Consider the following 17,288-nt stretch of genomic DNA (forward strand, 5'->3'; position numbering starts at 1 on the left):
ATTTCAATCTTCTGATAGATGACTTTACATTATTCTCAAGTACCTTCTGTTACAATGAAGAATTTATAGTGGATTCTGTGATTATGAGCTACCAAGGCCCTAATACAGCAAATCAGCCGCAAACCATAACATTTCCATCACCATGACTTACAGCTGGTATCGGCCATTTCACATCAAATGCCATGTTTAGTTTATACCAAAAGGTTTTCTAGTACTGTGTTCAAATAACTATTCACCTCATCTGTTCAAAGAACACTGTTCCAGAGGGCCTAGTGTTTGCCTCGGTGTTCATAGGCAAACTTTAGATTTGTCCCAATGTTCTTTATAAGTTCGGATTCAACGGGTTGGAAAATGGATGGATGGATGTTCTTTATAAGCAGTAAAGGATTCCTGCTAGCACAATGTCCATGTAGATCTAATTTGTAAAGGTGGACTTATGCACTTTCACATCAACAGTGACAAGAACTACCTGTAGCTCTCATGATGAACTTTGGGGATTCTTAGAGACATCTTTCAACATCTTAAGTTCAGCTCTTGAGATGAACTTAAAGGGACAGTTTGACCTGGACGAGTTGGTAGTTTAAAATCTTCTTCACTCATAAAAGTGAAGTAGAACTAAAGTAGAAGTAGAACTAAACTTCAGTAAATCAGGAAGGATAGTTGCTTTGAAAACCCACACAAATTGCTCCAGAAACTCCTTTCTTCCTAGTGCCATACGACTTTTCAATAAGAAATATCGGAGATAATGTTTAAGGTTTTGATATATATCCTGTAACCTTTTTTTTTTTTTTTGGTGTAAATATGTATTATCTAATTGCCTCACCTTAACCTTTCTTATTTCTATTTGTCTGTTTTATTTCATTCTGTCTGTTACCTGTTATTAGATGCAACTGAGAAGGCAAATTTCATGTTTTCTTGTGTAAATATGACTAAATAAAGAAACCTAAACCTAAACATCTTCCAGACAGAGGAATCGTTTGCTCCATATTGTTTGGAGATCTTTTAAAATCCCTTCCAACCTCTTAGGCAAACAAAACTAAACTAAACCTCTCTAATAATGTTCCAATTATTTGTACCTCATCTGGTGCACCAGAATCTAATTTTAGGTGTTTGAAGCAGTGATAAATTCAGGGTCTATTGACTTTTCCCACATGAAAAATTTGCACTATTGTTTATTTAAATGATACAATGTGGCATAATGCTTCTCATATTATATCACCTTTATCAACAGATATGGTTTAAATGAACATCAGATCTTGATAGGTCTCTATACACATACACACATATTCTCTCACACACACATACTATATATATATATATATATATATATATATATATATATATATATATATATATATATATATATATATAGTGATGGACGGCTGCCAGCTCAACCGGCGACTTGCCAACACTGCTTTCCCCCAAGACGCTAGATGGCAGCTTCCATGGAGAGCAGTGGTACCCCGGATTCCCGCAGGGCATGATGGGACATGGAGCTTGGATACACAGCCCTGTTGGGTGCCGTGGGTGCCAGCATGAGGAGCTGTCAAAGGACAAAGGGATTTCGGTTTCCAATATAGTCCGGACGTACTCCCAAGTCATAGGGACAGAAGGACAGAAGTACTTCTGGGCTGAAGAAAAATGTGATACTCCATCTGACCCGGAAGTGCTGACAAGTCACGTGAACAGAAGAGGAGAGGCACTTCCGGGTCAAGGACTATATAAAGGACTGGTGGAGACCCAGCAAGCGAGCTGGAGTTGGGAGGGAGTGTGACGGAGCTGCTGGGAGGAGAGGAGGAGAATTATTGTGTTTAGTAGTGTGTAATTATTATAGTTATTACTTGTTTATGGTGGTGGAGGTGCTTTGGGGCACTTTAAAGAAGAAAATTAAAATACTTCTGGGTGCTTTTAAACCTGTGTCTGCATCTGTCTGTTGGGTTTCACGGGGCAACAGCACCCTCAATATATATATAAAAAATACAAAACATACAGATCAAACTAAATCAAGACATGCTGGATTCAAGGTAACCTATCATACTCTGTTCTGGTAACAATAAACTAAAAAGAGACTACAAACTATTTAAAAGTACTTATGGATTTAAGAGCAAACACAGCATTCAGAAACTTTCCATCTGTATATTAACTATGTCTGGTATCTTTTTCTGCACAGGACAAAATTATAAAGATATGAAAAAATAGAGAACAAAGATGCAACATTAATATGCATTATGGCATGGTACATCACCCTAATAATTCACTTTATTACATTTTTACTATTATCCATTTGTATACTATGTGTCACTGGATTTAATATCTTCCCCGAGGCATTTCAGTATAGCTTGAATAATTTGAATTGTACTGACCTTATCACACTAGGCTTAGGATGCTGAACTGAACCGCCTATTCCCTTTTTCCTCAGAGCGTTCCTTGCAGTGTCTCTGTGCTTTTCTAAAAACACAAGAAAAGTTAAATTTTAAAATGTGTAAATAAGACTCTCTAAGATACTGTATAGTGTTAAATTTGAAACACTCCAAAAGTTTTGTTCATATTTTATAGGTATTTGCCTAGAATTTGTACATTTTATACATAAAATTTAAGAGAGTTCCTATTTGTTAGGACTTTGCTTAGTTATTTCAATATGAAATGTTTGGATTATGTAACTAATCCAAGCAAATGAATGCACAAGTGGAAATGACACAGAAATATTAGGCCCTTCTTTGGTAGCATTCATTATCTTCATATTCATATTCAAGTCTGCTGTACTTTATATTTATTTGTATACCATTAGACAAAAAAACATTGATAAATAACTTACAGTACAGTCATACAGCACAGTGTCTATTCCAAATACACACAGGAGAAAAGAATTTAAAATTGCTCTTTTAACATAAAGTTCAATGTAAAATGGTAGTTACTTACTAAAAGACTGCTTAGAATGTGATCTTCAGCATCTCATTATTTCTTCATTGTGTTCAAAAATCACTTATGCCTATCAAAGCAAACCTTTGTTAACTGCTCAATTTTTGAGTCAGTCTGAGAAACTGTGAGTGTTACAAATCAAACACGTCCTCTTAAACATTTCAAATGGTAGACGAACCAATGATAAAGTGAACTAAATCTGATGCTAGAACAACCATGTACTGGAAAAGTGGGTATAAAAGATGAAAGCTGGCAACAGAAAATTATGTTCAGGTTTGGCACCAAGTGTTACTGTAGAGACAGTAAGTAGGCTTAATAGTTTAGTTACTCTGTTTTGACAGTATTCTTTATCAGTCTTCTTTACTTTAGTGTCTCATATTGAATTACAAGTTGCACAAACTATAAACCCTTTATTATGAGTTATATCAATTTGCTATACTTTAACTCTTTTAGGGCTAATTTTTTTTTTGTTTCTTTTCTCCCAGGGCTGAATATTTTTCCAAAAACTAACATTTTTTAAAAAAGAACACAAAGCAATTGTTTAACATATCAAATCAACAAAAAATATTTACTTTTGACAAATGTTACTGTCTTGCATGTTGTATGAGCCTGCATACTCTATGATTTCACATACATATCACATACATTTTACACAGCAAAGTCTGATCTCGCTCAAAGCAGCCAATTTCAGTCATTGCCACATTGCACTCCTTACAATATGTGTTGCTTTGGTGCCTATTTTTCAATTGTCTGTTGCTGCACTTTCTCACAAATATTGTTAGTGTGTACTGTAGAGAGACAAGTCACCCATTTGCCATCGTGCCATGCCACTGCCACCAAGTTTTCTGCCTGCATGAAAACCGTATTGTTATCTCTTTTCATCTTCTGAAACTTTATGAACTTTATGTATGGCATTATAGCCTGCCTCACCCCATGGGATTTGCTTGTTTATTACAGAAGTGAATAAAACTTTGCATCAGCACGTACCTAAGCCACCAGGGGACAAAACACGTTTGGACCAATGCTCCCTGAAGTTATATCACCAGTTCTGTCCCATCTCTATTTGTAACGCCACAGCGCGCTTCATCTCGTCTTTCGTTGTGGGTTTCCACTTTGAAAAACGAGAATGCGATGCAAATGCAGCCCGCGATTCAAAAAAAATATCTGCCTACCTGTTTGTCTCGTCTGACAGTAGCTGAAAAGCAGCATCAGGAGAGAGCAGCCTGAAGTACAGCAGCTGGTGATCTGTCGTGTCCAACAGCAAGCCATGCCGTCTTGTAAACTCCGGTAGCCAGATCGGCTCTCAACGGATCAATGTCTGTGTATTTATCCCAATGCGAACCTTGCCATAGATGCATTGGCTGCGCGAAGGCACTCAACTGGCAGCAGATCCGCAGGCGCGGCATCGGCTGGTGTCTGATCAGCTGATGCCTGCTTCTTACTCTCTTGCTCGATCTCCTGATCACTGCCAATAAAATCCGATTCTGAAAAATCAAGAGTCCGACTCCGCGATAATGCGCAAAACATCGTCTGCCGAGTGTTTTCTTTTCTGCACTTGCTTCGCTGCCTTTTCACATGTCGGTGCCATCTTGCCTTTGTTTACATTTCGCAACTCACGCACACGCAAGGTTTAGTTGCCAAGTCAACGAGTCTAGCATTCCTCCAAGCACAGAGGGAATGCCTGTGACGTGACAGTGAGATTTGTCGCCATTAACAGCTGATTGTCGCCCCCTATCCCTGGATGTCGACTTTTGTCGACATTAGCCTTCAACCCCTCCTGTCGACAAAAGTCGACATCTGCCCTAAAAGAGTTAATTAAGACAAGTCCTAAATCAACTTCAAACTATTTGTCATGTGTACATACAGTAATCCCTCCTCGATCGCGGGGGTTGCGTTCCAGAACCCCCTGCGAAAGGTGAAAATCTGCGAAGTAGAAACCATATGTTTATATGGTTATTTTTATATTGTCATGCTTGGGTCACAGATTTGCACAGAAACACAGGAGGTTGTAGAGTGACAGGAACTTTATTCAAACACTGCAAACAAACATTTGTCTCTTTTTCAAAAGTTTAAACTGTGCTCCATGACAAGACAGAGATGACAGTTCCATCTCACAATTAAAAGAATGCAAACATATCTTCCTCTTCAAAGGAGTGTGCGTCAGGAGCAGAGAATGTCAGAGAGAGAGAGAGAGAGACAGAGACAGACAGAGAAAAACAAACAATCAAAAATCAATATGTGCCCTTCGAGCTTTTAAGTATGCCAAGCACCGTGCAGGAAGCATGTCGCTTGACAAAGCAGCTGCACAGAAGGGAGCAACGTGAAGGTAATCTTTCAGCATTTTTAGACGAGCGTCCATATAGTTTAGGTGTGCGAACAGCCCCCCCTGCTCACATCCCTTCCGTCAGGAACAGAGAATGTCAGAGCAAGAAGAGAGAGAGAGAGAGAGAGAGAGAGAAAAGCAAACAATCAATAATCAATACATGCTGTTTGATCTTTTAAGTATGCGAAGCACAGTGCGGGAAGCATATTGCTTGACAAAGCAGCCATATGTAAGCCCAGCAAGGAAGAGAGCAATGTGAAGGTAATCTTTCAGCGTTTTTTGAGGAGCTGCCGTATCCTCTAGGGGTGCGAACAGCCCCCGTGCTCACAATATAGTTGAGGAGTTTTATTTACATAAAATTAAATACATAATACGTACTCTGGTTGGGTAGCTTCTCAGCGATCTGCCAATAGCGTCCCTTGTATGAAATCAACTGGGCAAACCAACTGAGGAAGCATGTACCAGAAATTAAAAGACCCATTGTCCGCAGAAATCCGCGAACCAGCAAAAAATCAGCGATATATATTTAAATATGCTTACATATAAAATCCGCGATAGAGTGAAGCCATGAAAGTCGAAGCGCGATATAGCGAGGGATTACTGTATTCTCACTTTCATCATCTCCCACAAATTACTGACAGCAAGACTATAAGAACAAAAAAGACAATAAGTTCACACATTGAAATAATAAGTTTCACACATTGAAAACAATGTACATTAATAGCACTATCAAAAGACACACCTGTAAATTGAAACAACTCGTATAATTGTCACTAAGACTGGCATTTAAAATCCTTATTATTCAAAGACAAAAACTTCCCCAGAATCTAGAGCTGTGAGGATGGCTTTAATTATGGCAGTATGTATCATGTATGTTCTGAACACAAGGGAGCAGTGTACCAGTGATATTCTGAGCAGACTTTACCATACTCCGTAACTCTATGAAGTCCTGAAATAAACAGATGTTGCACCAGAATTAAATGCATCCTTATAAGGATGGACTCCACTGTGTACCTATAAGACTTGGAAACTTTCTAAGTGCTTTATTGATGATGGTGTTCAGATCTATGATACGAAGGTCAATAGCAAGTTTAATGCTGAAGCAACACAATCACAGGCGAAAAAGGATTACAGCATAGCGCTCAGCACTTGACCCCATGGGGTGGACTGTATTTAACAGAAGTACAGCGGATGGGTCAGTGTTAATCTGCACGTTAGCATCAACAAGTCCAAAAACCTAGTTTCAGAGAATGACACTAAAATCCAAATCTGGGAGCTTTGTGATTAACTTGAAAGAGTTTTAAACACTAAGCTATTATCTATAAACAGTATTTTCGAATATAAGCTTTTACTACCTAGGTGTGTCAGGATGGCCTTAAGTATAAGGGTTATCCACTGTGAAGAACATGTAATAATATATAAACTAGTGTTGGTTCAAACTACCTGGAATTTTATGTTTAAAAACTGTCATAGTATCAGCATTTCTGCCAGCTTCCTCGTTAAGACTCATAAAATGCAAAATGAAGTAAATTTGATTTTCAGCATTTAGTTTTCCTTCAACTATGGCATTTTAATTGCTAATATTTATGAATAATTGATTTTTTTTTTTTAATTTCACATAAACATTTCTTTCCATGTACCATTCTGCTGTTCAAGAATTCGCAAACAGCTATCATTCATTTTTACCTTATTTTACTTTGTAGTGTAACAGAAGGTCAAAAACTATTTCACATCTTAGATGGCATGCTTGGTTGTCTACCATGAACTTTGGTGCCATACATTCCCCTCTGTATACCAAGAACAACTAAAAACATTAACAATTATGAAAAATCTGAAGAATAAACATATAGGCAAAATAATTTTACACTATGGTCTATTAGGTCAAAAAGGTCATTTTTAATCAAGAATAATGGATGGTCAAAATAATTTAGTATGATGCTCTGTGTGGTATATAGTTTATTTTACTTGTTAGTACATTCAATTTACTTGATTTTATTCTGGTGCAATTCCTGTTAGAAGATATTCTCTTCACCTTCAGTTATATGAATCTACATAATTTCTAACTAATATTTTCTCCTGAGCTTTGGACAAAGTAAAAAGTGCAAGTTTGACAAGGCAGGGATAAAAATACTATTCATTTCTGCCTTTCACATACTGCTGCTCTGACAGGGTCCCATTACCCACAAACAAGATCAAGAAAAACCAAGAAAGAAATTGGACAAATACAATATATCCAAAGACAGGCGACAAAGAGAATAAATAAATACATATATATAAAAAAAAAAATCACACTAAAACCTCAAATTAAGGTTTGTTGCATATGGTTATATATAACCCTTTAACCCTAAAACATTTCCAAAAAAATAAAATCAAAAGAAAAATCAATACAGAATTTTTATTACATTTTCAATGCAACAATCTTCACTGTGAGCACTGAAATCAAAGACCTATACAAAAAATAAAAATGTTGAAGTGATTTCTTGAACTAAGCATAAAAGAGATCAATATAAAAACAAAGTAAAGGTAACAATACAGTACATGCAATAGATAACAGTATAGCAGATCCAGGAATCGGAGAGTTACCGATTAAGGGTTAGATTTTCATTTTTAGAACATTATAGAAAATACGTGGAAATTCACTATGAATCAAAACAGCCTCAAAAACAATCATTTTTGGTTTATTTAGTAAATTAAAAAAATGAAGGGATTTACTTCCAAACTTAAGATATAATACAACATCGCATATTTGAAATATAATGATGATCTGCATATAACAAAAAAAAAGGAATTCAGAATAATGTACAGTATTATAATACAATTCTTTTGCGTATATTTAGACATACTGTATGCTACAGTGAGTATTTAAGAATAACATTTATAATTTGAAGTGCAATTATTTCCTTTTTTCCATGATATACTGTACATTTATTTAAATACTGCATAAAGATGACGCATAAGGGTACTGTTGAATGAGCCACAATAAACTCCTCAGTATTTAGGCAAAACTAAAAGAAACCAATGAAGTGTTTTGCTGACGACAGTCTGCTTAATCACAGGCTAACAACATGATTGTACAAGCATTTTTGTCTATGATGCATTCATGGAAGAACCAGGCTCCTAGTACACAGTTATCAAAATAATGATTATCACAGGAAATATAAGTTATTCACTAACAAAATTAAAGATTTCAATAATTCAACTAACATAAATACATCATCTGTCTATATCTTTCCCTGCTTTCCCACTCCATCCAGCTCCTTCTCTAATTTCTCACCAGTCACATCTGCGTTTGTTAATGACCTGCTTTGTAAGTTGAGGCCGACTACTTGTGTACTGGACCCCATCCCCACCACACTGCTTAAATCCTGCCTTCATGCCATAATCCCGACTGTTACAATAATAAAACCGCTTCTGTAACCCCAATGTTAAAAAAGTCTGGTCTTGATGCTGACAATCTTATAAATTTTCGGCCTATCTCCCACTTACCTTTTCTGTCAAAAGTTCTTGAGCGTGTTATAGCCTCCCAACTCACTAATTACTTAACCTCTAATAATCTGATGGAACCCTTTCAGTCTAGTTTCAGGGCCCAGCACAGCTGTGAAACTGCTCTGCTACGGGTAATCAATGATTTGTTTATGGCAGCAGACTCTGGATAAACCAGCATATTAATTCTGTTAGACCTCAGTGCAGCATTTGACACTGTTAGACTTGACATTCTACTGTCAAGAATGGAGAACATGCTGGGTATCTCTGGCACTGCCCTCCACTGCCTCTAGTGGTTCAAATCCTATCTGACAGGTAAGAGTTTGTTAGTCTTGGAAACAGCAGATCTAGCTCAGCACCAGTCACACAAGGAGTTCCTCAGGGCTCAGGGCTCTGTCCTCGGCCCTCTTCTCTTCTGTATTTATATGCTTCCCCTTGGCCATATTATCCGTAGCTATGGACTGGGTGATCATTTTTATACAGACGATACACAACTCTATTTCAATGTTAAAGCTCTGATGAAGTTCCACTTTTAACAGCTCAGAACCTACCTCAATGAAATTAATACCTGGATGGAACAGAACTCTTTAAAATTAAATTGCAACAAATCTGAACTCCAGCAAATTGGGACTAAAGTGCAACTTAATAAAATGAGCTCCTTCTCAGTCCATCTTGGCAGTGATTTGATCAGACCTGTCTCTACTGCAAAGAATCTTGGTGTCATTTTTGATTCCTCCCTTTCTTATTCCGCCCACATAAATCACATTAAGAAACATTCTTACTTTCACCTCTGTAACATATCACGTGTTTGCTCCTTCCTCTCCTTTTCTAACACTGAGAAACTCATCCATGCTTTTATCACATCCCGCATCGATTATTGTAATTCCCTACTGGCAGGTGCCCCTTCTAATCTTATATCACAGTTCCAGCTTATTCAATACTTGGCTGCAAGAGTCCTTACACGGACCAGCAGCAGCGAGCACATAACACCCATCCTGCTCTGCCTTCACTGGCTCCCTGTGTCTTACAGAACTGAATATAAAATCCTACTAATAACCTACAAAGCCTTAAACGACCTTGCGCCAAACTACATCAGTGACCTTCTCCATCACTATGTGCCTGTCCGCCCACTAAGGTCCTCTGATTCTGGAAATCTTATTGTGCCCCACACTAATCTACACTTCATGCGTGACAGGGCTTTCAGCTGTATAGCGCCCAGACTCTGGATTGACCTACTGAAATTAATTAGATCAGCTGACTCCATGAATTCTTTCAAAAAACAACTCAAAACTCATCTGTTCAGGAAGGCTTTAAGCTCTACTTGACTTTATTACCCTTCTCTCAGTTTACCTCTATGTCAAGCTGCTCATGTAACCTGTATGTGTGTGTGCTATGCCATCAATTATGTTGTCTGTTAGGCTTTTTCTCTGAATTTAATGTCTTAATCTTCTTTATTTATTTATCTGGTTTAGTACAATGCTATATACTGTATACCCTGCCATCCTTTCTTAAACTCTGTCAAGTGCCATGAGCATAGGAAAGGCGCTATAGAAATAAAATGTATTATTTTATTATTACTAATATCAAAAACAACAATCTATGTTTATAATATTGTAGCAAGCCACAGTATGTAAGTAAAATATTTAAAATCTGGAAATGTGATCACTAGTAAGGAAACAATAGTGCTCCAGGAAGGCTAATCACATAATAAAGATTTTACACTGAACACAGTCAAGTTAATGACTGAACAGACATTTCCTTTAAATTGCCATTCTATAGTTTCTTTAGACCTGAAACATTAATGCTTAAATCAAGGCTTTGAACTGTACCTTAAAAATATGTTTACACTAGGATAGTGTTGGATTGATACTAAAATTTTGACTTCTATATCAATACAGCTTTCGGACCTCTTTACCAGTACGAAACAGCACTTCCCCATAACCTCACCACCGGTCACACATGGTTTCCTTTTAAATTCTTCAATATGTCAAAATTTGCTGTCTTGTGGTTTTGCTGGAGGTATGGTGGTTTGTCCATTACAGAGTCAAAGCATGTTGAAGGGGAAGGAGTAGTTTAGGAGGATTGTCCCACATTGGGTCTTCAGAGTGTCTCACTGCCGTGCTACAATAAGTGGTCCCGTTTTAAATTCCCTAGTGCAATGGGGTTCTAAACTTTTTAATCTGTAGGCCCACATAAAAAAATCAGTACCATACTAGGACCAAAGAAGAGAATTTTTATCAAAATGATAGCTGAGTCAAAAGAAGACAAATAACAATGGCCTTTCAAGCACACTTTCATGTGAATATTATTAGAAGAGAAAGGTGGGAAACAAACAGTTAAAACAATACTCCATCCATACCAACCTGCTTATTCTTAGCAGGGAAGCTGGTACCTATCCCAGCAAGCATAGGGTGCAAGGAAGAACAATCCATGAACAGGACACCAGCCCATCGCAGGGTGAATACTTATAAAATATACACTACAGTCAGTTTTGCATTGCCGATCCAACTAACTTGCATATCTTTGAACTGTGGGAGGATAATGGAGCACCTGGAAAAAACACACTAACACATAGAGAACAGGGGACTTGAACCTAAAACAATTACATTTACAACTGGTAAGAGATTCCTGATGTGCATCACTGATAGTGGAAATGCTTAGTGCAAGATTTAGTAAAACTGAAAGAAAGTGTTGGGGTACAGCAAGAGGATGTGAGAAATTTTGAAAGGATAGTATGAAAGGTACATTGACATATGGTGCTGCATTAGGAATGAAGTAATACAAAAATGAATCGATAGTTTATTTATCTTGTCTCAATTTATAAAAAAAAAAAAGATTTAAAGTGAGCTCCACCATGAACAATACATTTATTTATACAAGTCTGCAAACAGTTTAATATTCCATAGGTTCATTTAATAATTCAATTAACCAAATGAAGAAACAAATAAAAAAAATGTTCCTAAAAAACAGTTTGTATTTAATACAGATGATGGATAAATCTTGGTGGAGACTTTTAAGACCACTTTGAAATGTTTAATTCAACACACTGACATCTTGCTTAACATCCACTGTTGATCTCAACCTTTGTTCGTACAGTTCTCAGTGGTCTAAGTAGCATGTTCTTCACAATACCAGTTGGTGGACATGAATCAGACCAGTTTCATATAGCCCGATGAGGAGGAAATCTTCCATAATAAGGCATATTAAACTTAATGCAAAATGTTCTTTGCACTTCGCTTCAGATCTGTATTCAATGTATACCATAACACAGAACATGCAATGAGACACAGAGTGGCGGCACATTACCACTTAAGTTGCATTTTGCATGTAACACTGGCACTGCGATCGATCAGTGTTACATGCAAAATGCAAATTCAGTGGTAATGTGCCACTCCTCTGTGTCTCATTGCACGTTCTCTGTTATGGTATACATTGAATACCATATTATACCATCCATCCATCGATCGATCGATAGATACTTTATTAATCCTAAGGGGAAATTCACATTCTCCAGCAGCAGCATACTGATACAAAAAACAATATTAAACATTGATAATAATGCAGGTAAAAGGACTGATACATAAAAAAAGAGAAAATTAAAAGTAGAAAAATAAAGTCGTACACAGAGCTGCTGAAAAGGCTATATACATACCCCCACCCAATTTACTCGCTCTTCATAACACCTTGAAAAATCATCACATCCTTGTCCTGCACCTGTTCTTTTCATTTTAACATTTCAATCTACAACCATAGTCTCTTCACTTCACAAGCTTTTCTCTCAGTTCCTCCTCTCCGTCCTCTAATACGTGCCTTTGCTATCAGTCACCTCAGACTTGCCATTTAATTTGTTGTGAGATGGGAATTGAAAAAGATTATTTTTGTGCCACAGGAGCTCTCTGTGATGAACCAATGACATTATTTTGCATACTGCTGTGAAAAAAGTACAATAAATAGCAGCAGGCATATTACTTGGCACTTGCATGAATATCTGTAATTTTACTACAAAAATGATATGCAACCCATCACAAACATTAGTGATTAAGAAACACTGCTCTAGTGCATCAAAAGCAGTGCAGGAGTGTTTATTCCCTGCAGAGTCTAGAGCGTGTCAGAGAGCCAAAGAAGGAAGAGCTGGGCAAAAAGTATTCTAAAACTACTGTTTAATTCCAGTACACAAATTACAGAAATGTTGCTACTGCACCATTTTAAAACTGGGGTTTTCAGTACATTTTTAGTACCAGTATAACATGCAACCCTACACTAGAATTGGTTGTAAATGACACCTAGGAAAATAATTCAGATGTGAGCGTCAGTAGGCTTTGTGCTCTAGGAACCAACTTACCGGAACTATTCTATAAGATTTCAGTAATTATTTAACGATCTGATGCTGATCTTTCTTAACATAAAATAGGTTACTATGATAGCAACTGATGAGAAAAATTCATAATTGCAGAATTATGGTATTTGAGGATTCCTCTAGAGTACCCCTGTCTCTTGCATGATTTGCGTCAAAAACTGATTAGCACATTGTCATCTCATAACAGGCTTAAGTTTTGAGTTTGGTATTTTTCATTCCAGGCGTTTTAGCTCTACACCATTTTCAAGAAACCGTGACACACAGACACACACTCATCACCAAGATATTGATGTTTTCAGTATTAGGAGACATTAAAACGTCGCAATCTGTCGAAAAACTGAGATCTAAATTTTTGACAAATCTAAAGCTTTCGTTCCTCCCCTGTAGATGATAGGTTATGATGGGGGTGAGAGCAAAGCAAAAATACATGAAAAATATTTTATGTAACATTATTTACTATGTAAACATAATTACTAGTACAGTATACGAAGTAGTGTAGAATCCTTACAAATTAGGATTTTTTTTTTATTTAAAGTAACTGACTGTAATACCACTTAGACACAGTATATATTTAATCAGAATATTATGTAACAAACTTACCAATCCATCTGTCTTATGAAAATGAATATTATATTACAACAATATGCAGCATTGTGCACAAGGCAGAAGCTACACCTGGATGGGACATGGGGAAAACATTCAACTCCCACCTCCGGCAGAACTTCGACCACATCCCGAGGGAGGTGGGGGACATTGAGTCCGAATGGGCCATGTTCCGTGCCTCTATTGTTGAGGCAGCTGACCGGAGCTGTGGCCGTAAGGTGGTCGGTGCCTGTCGTGGCGGCAATCCCCGAACCCGCTGGTGGACACCGGCGGTGAAGGATGCCGTCAAGCTGAAGAAGGAGTCCTACGGGACCCTTTTGTCCTGTGGGACCCCGGAGGCAGCTGATAGGTACCGGCAGGCCAAGCGGAATGCGGCTTTGGTGGTTGCTGAGGCAAAAACTCGGGCGTGGGAGGAGTTTGGGGAGGCCATGGAGAATGACTTTCGGACGGCTTCGAGGAGATTCTGGTCCACCATCCGGCGTCTCAGGAAGGGGAAGCAGTGCAGTGTCAACACTGTATATGGTGGGGATGGTGCGCTGCTGACCTCGACTCGGGACGTTGTGGGTCGGTGGGGGGGAATACTTCGAAGACCTCCTCAATCCCATTAACATGCCTTCCAATGAGGAAGCAGAGCCTGGGGACTCAGAGGTGGGCTCCCCCATCTCTGGGACTGAGGTCACCGAGGTGGTCAAAAAACTCCTTGGTGGCAGGGCCCCGGGGGTGGATGAGATACGCCCGGAGTTCCTCAAGGCTCTGGATGTTGTAGGACTGTCTTGGCTGACACGCCTCTGCAACATCGCATGGACATCAGGGACAGTGCCTCTGGATTGGCAGACCGGGGTGGTGGTCCCCCTCTTTAAGAAGGGGGATCGGAGGGTGTGTTCCAACTACAGAGGGATCACACTCCTCAGCCTCCCTGGAAAAGTCTATTCAGGGGTCCTGGAGAGGAGGGTCCGTCGGATAGTCGAGCCTCGGATTCAGGAGGAACAGTGTGGTTTTCGTCCTGGTCGCGGAACAGTGGACCAGCTCTATACCCTTAGCAGGGTCCTGGAGGGTGCATGGGAGTTTGCCCAACCAGTCTACATGTGTTTTGTGGACTTAGAAAAGGCATTCGACCGTGTCCCTCGGGGAATCCTGTGGGGGGTACTCCGAGAGTATGGGGTACCGGCCCCCCTGATAAGGGCTGTTCGGTCTCTGTACGATCGGTGCCAGAGCTTGGTCCGCATTGCCGGCAGTAAGTCGAACCCGTTTCCAGTGAGAGTTGGACTGCGCCAGGGCTGCCCTTTGTCACTGATTCTGTTCATAACTTTTATGGACAGAATTTCTAGGCGCAGCCAGGGTGTTGAGGGGGTCCGGTTTGGTGGGCTCAGGATTGGGTCACTGCTTTTTGCAGATGATGTTGTCCTGTTTGCTTCATCAGGCCGTGATCTTCAGCTCTCTCTGGATCGGTTCGCAGCCGAGTGTGAAGCGGCTGGGATGAGAATCAGCACCTCCAAATCCGAGACCATGGTCCTCAGCCGGAAAAGGGTGGAGTGCCCTCTCAGGGTTGGTAGCGAGATCCTGCCCCAAGTGGAGGAGTTCAAGTATCTCGGGGTCTTGTTCACGAGTGAGGGAAGAATGGAGCGTGAGATCGACAGGCGGATCGGTGCGGCATCCGCAGTAATGCGGGCATTGCATCGGTCTGTCGTGGTGAAAAAGGAGCTGAGCTGCAAGGCGAAGCTCTCAATTTACCAGTCGATCTATGTTCCTACCCTCACCTATGGTCATGAGCTATGGGTAGTGACCGAAAGAACGAGATCGCGAATACAAGCGGCTGAAATGAGTTTTCCTCCGCAGGGTGTCTGGGCTTTCCCTTAAAGATAGGGTGAGAAGCTCAGTCATCCGGGAGGGGCTCAGAGTAGAGCCGCTGCTCCTCCGCATCGAGAGGAGTCAGATGAGGTGGCTCGGGCATCTGATCAGGATGCCTCCTGGACGCCTCCCTGGTGAGGTGTTCTGGGCACGTCCAACTGGGAGGAGGCCCCGGGGAAGACCCAGGACACGCTGGAGGGACTATGTCTCTCGACTGGCCTGGGAACGCCTTGGGATTCTCCCGGAAGAGCTAGAAGAAGTGGCCGGGGAGAGGGAAGTCTGGGCATCTCTGCTCAAGCTGCTGCCCCCGCGACCCGACCTCGGATAAGCGGGAGACAATGGATGGATGGATGGATTAAATATACATTTTCTGATCAAATACAAAAAGTATTTCTAATATTCCACATTCTACAAAAAATGTGTCGATTCATTTTTAAACCTGCTTATTTAGTTCAAGTCCGTACAGGGCCAGTGTAGGGCATAATAGGAGGGAAGTAATGCTGCAATGTTGGGCAATCTAATTCAAGTCACACACATGCTACAGCATGCCACATTGCAGAGGTGTTTGAATATTTGACAGTTGTTGTACCTCTACTAAGTTTGCTTTGGCTAAAATCAATAGGGTGGGGATATAAACTTCACTATTCAAAAAAAAAATAGTTTTATAAGGCTGCAAAGTATTTAGAACTAAGTCCATTGTCAATTAATTTGAGTGTAAAAATTGTTAGAGGGCAGAAGGTGGAACTGTGACAAAGTACTTTAGTATTTTCAAGCACATTAAAAATGACAAATAAATTAAAGTTATAAAAAAAATCCCTAAGTAATAAAATACAAATGTAAATATATTCTCTGCATAACAACTACAATTCTCACATCAGCTCAATGACACATTAATCCTTAAACATAGTAATTTAGCCTTAGCTGTAAACCTTAAAGCAAAGTACTGATTGCTATTATTCCATTGATTTCAATGCATATATACATACAGTGGGACAAAAAAGTATTTAGCCAACCACCAATTGTGCAAGTTCTCCCACTTAAAAAGATGAGGGAGGCCTGTAATTTTCATCATAGGTATACCACAACTATGAGAGACAAAATGAGAAAAAAAAATCCAGAAAATCACATTGTCTGATTTTTGAAGAATTTATTTGCAAATTATGGTGGAAAAAAAGTATTTGGTCAATAACAAAAGTTCATCTCAATACTTTGTTATATACCCTTTGTTGGCAATGACAGAGGTCAAACGTTTTTCTGTAAGTCTTCACAAGGTTTTCACACACACTGTTGCTGGTATTTTGGCCCATTCTGCCATGCAGATTTGGGGCTGTCACTGGGCAACACGGACTTTCAATTTCCTCCAAAGATTTTCTATGGGGTTGAGATCTGGAGACTGGCTAGGCCACTCCAGGACCTTGAAATGCTTCTTACGAATGCCACTCCTTCGTTACCCGGGCGGTGTGTTTAGGATCATTGTCATGCTGAAAGACCCAGATATGTTTCATCTTCAATGCCCATGCTGATGGAAGGAGGTTTTCACTCAAAATCTGACAATACATGGCCCCATTCATTCTTTCCTTTACACGGATCAGTGGTCCTGGTCCATTTGCAGAAAAACAGCCATAAAGCATGATGTTTCCACCCCCATGCTTTACAATAGGTATGGTGTTCTTTGGATGCAACTCAGCATTCTTTCTCCTCCAAACATGACGAGTAGAGTTTTTTTCATCTGACCATATGACATTCTCCCAATCC

The 17,288-nt window shown here is 39.5% G+C and overlaps 1 protein-coding gene across 1 annotated transcript in view; it reads right to left on the minus strand.

Annotated features, from left to right (window-relative positions):
* Positions 1–17,288, minus strand: part of fam219b (family with sequence similarity 219 member B) — a 69,206-nt gene that overhangs the window by 26,109 nt on the left and 25,809 nt on the right. Inside the window, exon 3 of the mRNA XM_028822945.2 lies at positions 2,364–2,448. Coding sequence (XP_028678778.1) covers positions 2,364–2,448 — 85 coding nt within the window. The remainder of the gene's footprint in view (positions 1–2,363; positions 2,449–17,288) is intronic.

Source organism: Erpetoichthys calabaricus, chromosome 17, assembly GCF_900747795.2.
Source record: "Erpetoichthys calabaricus chromosome 17, fErpCal1.3, whole genome shotgun sequence".
Classification (NCBI taxonomy): domain Eukaryota; kingdom Metazoa; phylum Chordata; class Cladistia; order Polypteriformes; family Polypteridae; genus Erpetoichthys; species Erpetoichthys calabaricus.